Consider the following 12,799-nt stretch of genomic DNA (forward strand, 5'->3'; position numbering starts at 1 on the left):
ATGAATGTCAATATTATTTATCTGGTGTGAATAAGTCATAGGCAGTCCATCTCTTTCTTTCATATTAAGTCATTAAATACACAGGAAATATATTTTTGCTTGGGAATCATAATCGAATTCTTTTGAATAATTTTTTTTGAATAAGTTTTGTTTTTTGAATAATTTAACCATGTGTGTGTGTGTGTGTGTGTGGAGAGAGGGGGGGGGGGGGGGGGGGTGGGGGTCCTTAAACTAAGTTTTCTATTTGAATAATGTTTTATGGGAAAAAGTATAGATTGGGTACCCCCCCCCCCCCCCTTACGCCGATGCTACGTGCCTTATGCAAATAAACTTTATTCAAGGTAAAGGCCAGAAGAATTAAACTTTAGACGTATTCAATAGAGCAGGTGCTTGCAAGCGCTCGCCAAAATACCCCCAAGCTTTGGCGATCGACCGTGAGGACTCGGTCTGCTGAACACGTCTCAGATCTCTACCTATATTTACAACCAGGAAGTAAATTGCACAAGCCTCGTATTCTCTCAGTGTCTTCCAATCGATAATGGCAGAAGTAATTTTAAGGTCACATTGATGGTGAGTTAGAATAATTGTATCTATATCTAATGATGGCAAATAAGTGACATATTCCCTAACGTTATAGTGTGTTAGTGATTTTCCTCAAGATTACCAGATTATAAAGTCGATCAACTATGGACGATTTTATATGCAAGTTATATATAAACCAAAAGTTGTGGCCAATTTTAACATACATGTAGTATACACCCCCATCGTACGGCTTTTCCCAACGCGGAGGACACTTCGGAGTTCCGAACGCGGAGCAGTAGTAAGTTGCCACGAAAAAGGGAGGGTCTTTAATTTTCTTTTAAACTTGCCAATAAATTTTGTTCAATTCATTGACAAATTTCTTTTAGGTCTATATCAAAAAGAAATGATTGAAGTTTTTATATGTGTATATTGAATAGTCCATATTTGATGTGTAAAGGGAGGTTACCATACACAGATGTACACGTAAGTGTGGGGGGGGGGGGCGGGTTGGGATCGGAAAGCCCCCCCCCCCTTTGAAAATATTAAATTTATTTTAAATACTTCCCCATCACCAAACAAACAATTATCTCTGACCCTCCCAAAATGGCTGGATCTGCGCATGTACCTTGCCAAATTAAGTTTATTCAATTGTTGTTAAACACTAGAAATGAATAGTTTGAAGATTGTGGAATGATAAGGAATGGACAACAAATCAAATCCTTTAATTACATCAAATTGTGGCCTACATGTATATAGTTAAATGTAAAAATGACTATGCATGTTATATGATTGCACTTATGTTTGTATATATTATTTTGTGTGTGTGTATATTGGTGGGGGGGGGGGTAAATTAATGACTTCTTCATAATTTTAAATTTTAATAGCAAAACAAATGCCACAGCTTCCTTCAACTAATACTTTTCTCATTTCAGATGGCATTATCTGAATCCCAAATACCACCCGACGCCCAGCATTATTTGGTGTGTGGCACTGAAGACTGTGAGAAAAACTGCCAATTTTACTGCAATGACTGTCACCAACCAATGTGTGAACAATGCAGAGATGAACATCAGAAGAATAAGAAAACCAAGAACCATGAAGTAGTCCTTTATAAGCTACGCAAACGTCAACTTCCTGTAGAGAAATGCAATATCCACCCCACAAAAGAAATAGATCTTCTCTGTAGGGAATGCCAGATTCCCGTTTGTTCTAAATGCACAGGCTCCAAAGAACACCGCGGCCATTTGTTTACCAACCTAGAAATAGTCTTTGATGAAAAGGTTTCGATATATAACAAGGAAATTGCAAACATTCGAAGCTACTTTGAGCCTACTTCTCAAGATCTGAAAAAGGAAATTGCAGAAGATGTCACAGAAATAAAGAAGATCATGGAGGGTGTAAGAACATCTATGAAGGCTGAAGCAGAGGCTGTGAAAAAGCTGGTAGACACAGTCACATCAGATAAAATAGAACAAGTCGACAAAATAGAACAGTCATTATTGCAAACATTAAACGGCCAAAACCAAGAAATAGATGATTACATCAACTCTCTCAATGATTTAATCAAAACATATTATGGTTACCTATCTCCTTCAAACATAGAACAATTAACATTTGCCCTCAAATCAGAAAACTTGATCATTCCATCCATACCAGAGACATCCAAACCACTCCCACCTGTATTTACTGCTGGTCAATACAGCAAGGAGGATGTTGCCAAACTACTGGGTAGAATAACTGTTCCTAACACTAAACTAGAAAACAGAAAAATAAAACCCATGGAGACTGCCTCTACACAGTTGAAACCTACAGGGAAACAGAGGAAACAAGACAGAGAGAAATATGACGTGAAACAAACACTGTCTCTGTCTCCCTCTGTCACAGTACCAGGTGTTGATGATGTATTACATATATCACTGGGTAAATCAGGCAGACTCTGGGTCAGTGATGATGTTGGTAACCTTGTCCAAACAGATCTACAGGGGAATCAGCTACAGAAGATACAAACCAGTGGTAGAGATGAAGGCTACCACACAGTCACACAGGACGGGGATCTGATCTATACAGACAAAGACAACAAAGTCATCAATAGGATAACACCGGATAATACAATCACTGAATTCATTAAAAAAGGAGACTGGGCACCAATCAGTATACACTCCTCCCACATCAACGGGGACCTACTGGTGGGAATGGAGACAAATGGAGAGGCTAAAGTCACCAAGTACAACAAGATAGGGACAGAAATACAGAACATACAGAGAGACAACAAAGGACAGGTACTGTATAGTTATCCACGCTACATCACAGAAAACATCAATGGTGATGTCTGTGTATCAGACTATAACAAACATGCTGTATTGGTGGTGGATAAATCAGGACAACACAGGTTCTCCTACACAGGTCAGGGGTCAGGGTTAGGTCCCTATGGAATATGTACTGATGTACTCGGTCACATCTTGGTGTGTGATGATATCAGTGAAACAGTTCATTTCCTGGATAAGGACGGTCAGTTCTTGTCTCTACTACTCACATCACAACAAGGGGTAGATTATCCCCTTAGTGTGTGTGTGGATGATGAGAACAATCTCTGGGTTGGACAACTCACCAACACAGTGACAGTGTACAAGTATCTACAGTGATCATTATATATCCATACATCATTTAGGTACTGTCTGTGTGTTTATATTACTATAACATGTTAGTGTACAATAACTGATATTTACATGTACAGTACTTATCATATTACATAAAATGGTTCATGTATAACCCTGTTTGCTATTTTCTAATATCGATTCATTGGTTATTGTTCATTGCTGGAGAATTGACGAATAAATATATAAAATGATATATGTATAAAGAATATTTATTATTAGCATTTGGAAACCGCTTAATTCAATCTTTACAAAAGCTAACAATTGTTTTTAAACTTATTCCAATATTAACCAATGCACTTAACATGAGATGACAATAAAAAGTAAACACTTGTAGAAAAAATGTGATTTTATTTTGAGGTAAAATTCTCATTTCAACAAATATGTCTTTAAACGATGAGATAAGTAAACTAAATACATGACATTGTATCATATTTCTATAGAAAAGGGGGGGGGGAGTGTTTACACAAATTCTGTAAGTCCTGTGGTTTTTTGACCGTGGGGTATAATTACCATGTCTGTTGATTTCAACTAAGCTTCAGTAATATACAAGATGGACATCATCATTTGCAGAACAAATATTTACAATCATTCGTTTATGAAATAAAACAAATGTATAACACAATCTGGATATCATTGATATACAAGTTTTATTCATGCTAGTAATGTTGTTTAAAAATTCAATCTTTTCACAAAACCAAATCATTTCCACCTGTCTAAAAAAAAATTCCGGAATTTTTTTAGGAATTTTCGTCGATTATTAAGCGAAGCTCGATTGATAATAAAATAAAAACAAATTGGTAATCTTCAGGTACAAATGTGGTTTGAAATATATAAAACAAATCACAGTACTCTTCCGATTTCTCGGTATTAAAGCCCAAAAATTCGAGTCTATTATTTTAATATAATAGTATAGATAGTTGTTACAAAACAGATGTTAATAAAAAATCATTTGACCCCCTCCAAATGGGTTTATTCAAAGCATCGGATATCTCATCCTTTGAGTGTTAGGTAATTTTAAAACCAGGACTTCGCGCGATAATTTCACATGAATTGATAATTTTTGCGTGCCGATAAGTGGACGGGATCAAGAGAATAAAGCTTTTCGCAGCTTTATAAATATTTGAAAAAATAAAACCTTACTTTCCTATGGTTGGAAATGACAAAAAGGCCTTTGATTTTCCATCTTAATATAACAAATACAATTTAACTGCTTTATCTTTCAAGCTTACATGCAATTATTTGATACATGTACATTTCAAAATAATTTGAAAAAATGAAATAAATTAATTTCAAATAATAGACACGTACATGTTCAAGCTATAGATCGAAGAAAAAAACTGAATTTTCTACTTAAATCTGTAAGTTCTGTTTATATAATAAATTTATGAACAACAACGAAAATTAAAATTCATGTCATTAGATCATATATACGGTTGCCCCTGTATTATTTTGTTTAGTCGAACAAGCTTTTTGGAAAGCTATTATTTGTACAGCTTACACTTCTGTCAACACTGGAGAAATAGTATGTCACATGCTCAAAACAAGGATGGCAAGCACATGGTATTGCTGTTTTCATTTTCCTGTCTTATCATCTTAAAGAGAGGACAGGAAACGGCGAAGACATTAATATTGTGGGCAAGTTTTTAAGATAATAGGAATTGACACTGCTGCTGATTATATATTTCTATTAAACCAGCCATGAATTGGGAGCGGTCAAAAATTGCCCTCTTAATTATGTAATCATGCAGTTTTTAATTTTTACCTCGGCTAAAAAGCTCTTACAGTAACTTTGTAAGAAAGATGTTCACATGCATTAAACATTTAAATTGATTTGTTTATAATCATGCTTTTAGATAAAAAAAAAAAATACATTGATTTTAAATACATTTTGCCCATCGTCTCACTGTGTACATTAATCTTTTACATTGGGCGTTGACGGAGATGCAAGCGAAACTTGCGTAACACGACCTCTGGTGAGAGAATGCAAACTATTATCATAATGATGATGATGATGTATAAATTTATATAGCATGAAACATAATTAATTTCTTACTGCAAGAGGCAATTAAATAATGTATAAAATGTGTCTTTATTTGCATTAGGCCTATATACCAGCACATCCTTTCTGTAATTATTATTTGAAGAACGTTATCAATACATTTCATGACGTCATGACGTTATTGGTTAACTGAATAGCTATAAACAATGCTATGTTTAGATAACTATTATATGGAAACCATACAAGATATTTCAAAAAATCAAACTGTTTTGAAACCGGTTAATTCTCCAAATATTCCACTAAAAATTTCATTAATTTTGAAATCAGGGCCGATTTTGCTGTTTACCGTACCCAGTTCTTTAGAGAAAATCAGTAACATAAAAATTGCGCATGCGATGTTAGAGTTGCCATTGTGAGATTCATGAACACACTTTAAAGTTATATGAGGATATGCATTATAGTATTCATATTTGAAAATTGGTTAGTTGTCTATCATCATTGGAATTAAACAAAGTTTGCATATTTAAAAAAAACAATCTTTTATTATTGATATTCTTCACACAGCAGCAGATTTACCGATATATAACTAAGATTAAAATCCCTGAAGCAACCCTCTACTCAAACACAAATTATTTCTGTAATCATTCCAGTAGAAAGATAGTTCGACAATTGTACAACTTGGCTGTTATAATTACGCTTATTCTTTATAGTATAGATGCAGGGGATGAATATATTTCTTCGTGATATTTTTGGAATAATTTAATTAACAGGCATGCAAAGCAAATACACAGTAAATTCATGTTTGAGTTAATTTATTATTTTCAATGGAAAAAACCCATACATGTATAGAGTATGTGATATTAGTAACAGATGTAAATAAATCATTGCTTAAAGAAGATTAGTAATCTCTTCATAATTTACTTCTCAAGAGTGGTGTGAAACCCCCATTGTATTGCAGGATCTCTTCATTATCTCTCCTTATTAGCACCTATCCAGAGAGGGGGCAGGATAATGGCGTGGATGTTGTTTTAACAATTGGTATTGCAGGCACGTAGAATCGTTTTTAAATTTTTTTAAAAAAAGGTAACTTTCTAAAATTCTGAAAACCCTTATCGGGGGAAGGGGGGTAATACCTTTAACTTCAATTTCACTGATTACTTCCTTGTTTTCAATTCAATTTTTTACATGGTCCCATAAAACTGGGGGGGGGGGGGAGGGGCAACTCCATGTTAATTCAATTTTTTGTATGTAAATTTTAGTTGCTGCGCAAAAAAAGTGGGGGGGGGGGGGGGGTAGGAAATCTACACACCCTGTTTATCGATTGGTGGAAATCTACTGAAGCTATCTTCGCTAGCCAAGGGTTTACGGTCCACTTTGCTCCCCATAAACTTAAAGGGTGTGTAGATTTCAGTCTGGTTGTTTTAATAGAGCTATGAATTAACTATAAGTTTAAGTAAGAAATAGAGGAAATAATACTTGGTAGATGTAAATATACATAATGAATCTCAATGATATATAATTGTGTAACTTTAGTGAAATTCAGTGAATGAATTCCAATGATACATACACCTCAAAATTGGACAACATTAAAGTGTATCAAAATGCAGTTTATTGCAAATAGAAAAAAACAGACTTGAAAAACAAAATATTATAAAAAAAAAATGAGTCCTTGTATGTCTAGCAGATCACTCCGTATTTTGTGGCCAGAGACTTCAGATCATTGCCTTGTATTGCTCCTTTGTCTTTTAAGTTGTCAAACAATTCTTGCAGCACTGAAATGAAGATAGAATAATTTTTCTTTTCAACTACATGTTTTTTCAAATACACTTACTACTTAACAGATTCATCAATCTAGAAAAATATAAATAACTTAAGGAAGATACATGTATAACAACCCTGCCAGAAAGTTATTAATCTATCAGTCAGATGAAATTGTCCTTGATTTTTGCTAATGACCTTGACCTTAATAAGTTTTACTCTTAAGTTGCCATAAAATTCATCTTGTTTTAATTAGGATTAGCTTAAATGTTTTAAGGGGTATAAATGCTGAACACAAGAAAAAAATACCCTCATTTTTTAAATAATTTTTTTGGTATTAACTTATGAGTTGACTTTACCTTGTTTTTCCTTTCTGGAGAAAAACATCACAGTCATACCGAACCGCTTCACTTCCGTCAGCTTCTGCATGTGTGGAAAATAGTCTTCACCAGCTCTGTAAAAGAAGTTCAATTTCTATTAAACTAAATGGAAAATAACTGTTTCAACAGCATGTATATGTACTGGGCAAAAGATGTTAACAATTTTGCATTTCAATTGAATACTAAATGATTTTTTTGTTTGACATAGTTTGTGAATTTATCTAATAGGCAAAAAGCCAAGTTCTGCGCTTTATTTAAGTTATAACTGAAGATAACACAATAGTCAGTGCTACATGTATATGGGCTAATATGGGATAACTTACGGTTTGTAGCAGTTTTGAAATACTTTAAGCATATTCATTAAAATTTCTGCATCAAGGCATTCTCCGAACAGCTTGGGGTACAATGCAGGGTCTATTTTCTACAATATAAACATAAAGTGTTTAGCAATAAAGCATTTAAAAAAATCAAGGCTTGCGCTTGATATAATAATTCACACACCATAGGATAAACTAAATGAAAATAGGATGCTGAAAATATTCAAAACTATTTACCTTTAGATAATCATAGAATACTGACATATCCGTTTTGAGCACTTTGTAATCTGCCTGGAACTGAAATGAAGATGCTGGAACAGAAAAACTTCTGGGTGATAGAGATTTGACCTCTGATCTAGGACTGACAGAAGCTTGAGCCTCATTTTGAACACTTGATAAATCCAGCTTCGTTTCACTTTCAGTTTTATTTATCACAGGTTTTGGTTCTTGGTCAGTTTGTGGGGTGGGGGCTGGAGGATTAATCATTCCAGGGTTGGTGAATTTAGCAAACATTTGATTGTCCTTGGATTCTGTCTCTTTCCTCTGTTTGCTGTGGCTTTCCTCTACTCGAGATCTGGCTGCCTGTCTAATATCTGTTTCTTCAACACCAACTTCTTCAATTTCTAACCTTCTCAATGGCTTCTAAATTGTAATGACATCAAAATTTATGTATTTCTATCATACTTCAAAGATCAACGTTTAAAAAAAATCCAAATAGCCTATGTCATCAAAAACCATGACACTACAGCAATAATTTCTTGGGGTTTTTTTTGGATTTCAAAAACAACCTCCACAATCATTCAATTCTTTAAAATTAAATATATAAAGAAATATATTTCTAAGGGTTAAGAGAGAGAGAAAGAGAGAGAGAGAGAGAGAGAGAGAGGTTTGAACATTTACCTTTGACCTCTTGTTAGGGGGCTTTGTGATTGGTTTAACAAGGCCTACATCAGGGGCTAAACTGTCATGAGTCACCATTTGTTCTTTCTTCATCTCCTAAAAAAGAATTTAATTTTCTAAATATTGTATTCAAGGCCTCTTATTTAACACTTCATTTAAAACTCAGTAATAACCAAGTCCTTGGAGACATAATGGATTTTCATTGCTTTATCTAACCAACAAAATACTTGATACATGGTTGTTGTAACAGAAATGTTCCCAAAAATTATTTTATAAAAAAATGTTTGTTGATGGTTCATGCCGATAAGAAGCTATGGAGAATGACAGAAAATGGACATTACCTGTGCAAGCACATAATTTTTTTGATTAAACATAATTAATTGGTTAAATTGTATCCTCCAATATGAGATGTGTGGCATAGCCAAATTTTGTACTTAATCACTTCATATTTATATAGTTATAACATTTTCTAATTGTTACAATTTCATTTTCCTCAAACTTATGAAAGTCTTTTCAGCATTCTAAATAAAATATACTGCTGACACTGGTTACCAGTATGTATACTTTTTCTGCAACACTACCTATTGGTACATTCATACCAGCTTAAACCATCTTATAAATCATTTCATTTTGATATCATTTCTGGGACTATGAAATATGCACAGCTTCATATTGAGAGGAAACATCATGCAAAGAAAGCATTTGCAACTGGCTCCTAGATCATTTCTGGGACAATAAAATATGCACATCATATAGGCATGAACCACCAAAGAAAGCATTTGACTGCTAAAATATATATGAGACTAAGAACATGAACCACTAAAGAAAGCATTTGACTGCTAAAATATATATGAGACTAAGAAACCTGTACAGCTTCATACAGGCATGAACCACCATGCAAGAAAAGCATTTGATTGTAAAAACATTTCCTGGTCATGATCAACGTAATCTGCAAACCTTTTCAATTTTCTCAATCTCCAGCTTGGCCTGTTTGTTTTGGGGCTCCAGCTGCAGGACTTTATCAAAGGTGTCCTTGGCCTTCTGCAGCTTCTTCATGAAGAACTGAGCCGATCCCAGCCGGAGGTAGGCCTTAACATAGAGAGGGTCTAAGGTCAAGGCCGTCATACAGTCCACCTCAGCAGCTGCATATCTAAAATAAAGCGAAAAAGTTTTTCACACACATTATGCTGTCTAACATTAAAATTCTATGCCTAATGTCACAACTATGTGTACATGTACTATACATTTAAAAGAAAAATGTTGTTTCTATAAAATTGGTTTTGTTTTAACATGTAATTTCAGTAAAAAAACTGCAATTTGTAAAATACATATATTTAAGGCATATCAAGGTTAATTATATCAATCACTGGGATTGTCTTTAAAAGGACAGTTGACTAAACAGCCGGTCTACATGTTACCTGAATATTAACAGTATTTGTGTGAGTATACATGAATAAACTCACATGTTTGAAAATTTTGTTTGTTTTCCTTTCATTGCCCTTCCATGTAGGTTTTTATATCTTGAAGTGACATTAAACATAGAATTTACTCCAACTTCAAAATCATAGTGTATCAAATTGCAAATACATAGATTACTGCACAGATTTAGTATTAAGAAACCTCAAAATATATGTGTAATAAACCCCATATATGTAACACCTGACTCACTTCTGCTCCTTCAGGAGAGCCATTGCTCTGTTGGCGGGTAGGATTGGGTTGGTGGGATCTAATGCCATCCCCTTTGTATAGGATTCAATAGCATTAGTGTAGTCCCCTCGTTTAAAGTAATCATTTCCCTGTCAAAAAGAAGAAATGAATAAAAATATTTTAAACAGTATTTAGTTTAAACAGTAGAGTTTTCTGCTCATCATCTAGCACTTGAATTGCTTCTGAGAAATGTTGTTGAGAATTTCATGTAATATTATGCGATTCACTTTAATTTAAAATAATTACCTTAGTCACAAACAAACAGTGAATTATGATATGAAAATATGATTTACATAATATTATATAAATAACATTTAAGTGTTACATTATCAGAAAGTTGAACTATAGCTTTATTTCATACACGTATCTTTGATACAACATACATATACATGATGTATATACATGCACTGGTACTTTTCTGTAGATATTTTACCACATACTCTTGATACTAAATAAAGTTCAGTAAAACTGACGAAAATTCTGCAGGTATTGAAAAGGTAGTATCAGTTGTAGATCTGGTGACCCCCCCCACCCCCCCCCCCCCTCCCCCCGCAATGGCCCAGTCCTCCCCCCCCCCCACAATGACCTAGCGATTTTTCTTTTATCAGATGCTACAACAGTCTTCTCCCATCCCATGTTGGGTCTGAGCATGATTATTGTACAGAAAAATAAACCTTACAGCATCTTTATCCATGGCTGCCTGCTGCTTCTTTCTCTCTATCTCCCACTCCTCATCTGTTTCGTAATCCGATGAATCCGACTTCTCATGTTTATCCACATCATTACACATTTTATCCTTAAACAAAACACAAGCATAAAAATAGTGATTACTTTAAACCGTTATGTTAAAGCAACTAGATGGATAAGACAGAGAGTCAGACCTTATATTACAAAATATAAAATTTTCTGTTATAACATACATGTTAAAGATAACTAACGAAACAAATGAAATCAAACACTGTAATGTATATACTATCTAAATTAAATTATTTAACATGCATCTTTAATTAAAACATCATCTTCTAATTAGTTTTTATAGCACAGTGTTTTTGCAGAGAGTTTTTGTGGAAAGTTTCATGTACCACACAGAAAAAATATAATTATTTGATGACAACAATTGAGGTTTGAATTTTGGACGTTTCCATTTCCAATTTTCACTGATTTTTTCCAATTCAACCTGTACTTTTTCAGAATATTTTTGTTTGTCCATCCTTACTAACCTAAGAAACAGAATTTTTTTTTTTAGATTTTTTTAACGAGTAAAAGAGAAGAACACTAATACAATATACAAAAGATGATGCTAACACAAAGTAATTTAATATACTCTAATCTATAGTACATGTAATACTAGCTTAAAACAGAGAAAAATCACTAGTTAATAAAAACATGACCAAATCTTCACAGAATTTGATCACATGACCAACCAACTTCATATCCTGGAAAACTTTTTAAATTGCAGTTAATTTCTTAAGTAAAATATTGGCTAAATGTTATTAAATGCAAAAATTTTACATGTACAAGACTGGCCTAAAGGGCAATTAAAACTTTGATGAAAATCTAAAATCTACCAACCCAACACCATGGAACCATCAAATATTTAAGGCCTGAAGTAATTAAAATTGTAATGTATATTGATGAGCATATGAATATGTGTCCTTACAATATCCAGTTTGTCCCAGGACCGATAATCGTAGCCACTAATCCGTTTCCGCGGCTTCCTCCCCTGACTGTCATCGTCCTTTAGAGTTTTCACTTTCCTCTTCTTTTTGATTTTCAAACTGTTTCTTACAGGAGGCAATTCCTGCTACAAAGTTCAACAAAAAAAATCATATTTCATTTCATAAATGTTTCAAACGTCCAAAATCAAACAAATTTATGATATTTCTGTCAATTCTGATATGTTGGAATTAAGAAATTTTTACTTTTTTCACATCTTAAAATTTAAATGTTTTGTTCAAAACGGTAGTACCTGGACAATTAAAAAAATTTAAAGGTAAAATATCACCAACAAACCTTTCCATTAACAGCCTTTTCACTTTTCAGCTTTTTTTCCTTCTCTTTGATATCGTCTTCCCATTTATTCATGTCTTTTACAAACGATTCGAGATCCATGTTGTTTTCTCGCATGTGATGCTGAAGCATTAGCATCTTTTCTTCCGAAGCACTTAGTTTAGACATTTTTGGGTGTTGGTTTGTGAATCTGAACAAACAATAAACGTTAATAGAAAAACACAATTCACTCAGTTATTTCCATGGGCGCAGACATGTTTCTTTGAACATAATATTTTAAAGTCCGAACCCGATTTTATTTCATGAGGTCGAATTTATGATTATTCGCGATTTGTTTGAACCGCATAAACGTTTGTTGCTAATCATGTTTTAACATTATTACATAACAGAAAGCATGTAACTTTAACAAATATTATCTGGTAAAGTATATCAATTTTTCATTGGTGACATCCATTAACATCGGGTACGAGGTATAATAAAATATAACAACGACCTTTGACTTGAATCCAATGTAAACAAGTACTCCAGGTAAAAATTGCAAAGGTAAGC

At 33.6% G+C, this 12,799-nt stretch overlaps 2 protein-coding genes across 3 annotated transcripts; one reads left to right on the forward strand and one right to left on the reverse strand.

Moving 5' to 3' along the window:
* The first annotated feature begins 720 nt into the window (after nucleotides 1-720).
* Nucleotides 721-3,372, forward strand: LOC105348797 (tripartite motif-containing protein 3). The gene is made up of 2 exons (XM_066082607.1): nucleotides 721-820; nucleotides 1,455-3,372. The coding sequence occupies exon 2, from the start codon at nucleotides 1,455-1,457 to the stop codon at nucleotides 3,162-3,164; it is 1,710 nt and encodes a 569-aa protein (XP_065938679.1). The 5' UTR covers nucleotides 721-820; the 3' UTR covers nucleotides 3,165-3,372.
* Nucleotides 3,373-6,769: 3,397 nt separating this feature from the next.
* LOC105338548 (RNA polymerase II-associated protein 3) lies at nucleotides 6,770-12,529 on the reverse strand. Of its 2 annotated transcripts, none has more exons than XM_034449576.2 (10): nucleotides 12,254-12,529; nucleotides 11,901-12,041; nucleotides 10,920-11,036; nucleotides 10,202-10,329; nucleotides 9,491-9,683; nucleotides 8,534-8,629; nucleotides 7,871-8,275; nucleotides 7,640-7,737; nucleotides 7,296-7,390; nucleotides 6,770-6,950 (listed from the first exon to the last, which is right to left on the reverse strand). In XM_034449576.2, exons 1-10 carry the CDS (start codon nucleotides 12,416-12,418, stop codon nucleotides 6,856-6,858), a joined length of 1,533 nt encoding a protein of 510 aa, XP_034305467.2. In that variant the 5' UTR covers nucleotides 12,419-12,529; the 3' UTR covers nucleotides 6,770-6,855. The 2 variants fall into 2 exon arrangements, with proteins under 2 accessions (XP_034305467.2, XP_034305466.2); XM_034449575.2 differs by having other exon boundaries at nucleotides 11,901-12,044.
* Nucleotides 12,530-12,799: the final 270 nt, after the last annotated feature.

This window comes from Magallana gigas, chromosome 4 (assembly GCF_963853765.1).
Source record: "Magallana gigas chromosome 4, xbMagGiga1.1, whole genome shotgun sequence".
Lineage (NCBI taxonomy): Eukaryota > Metazoa > Mollusca > Bivalvia > Ostreida > Ostreidae > Magallana > Magallana gigas.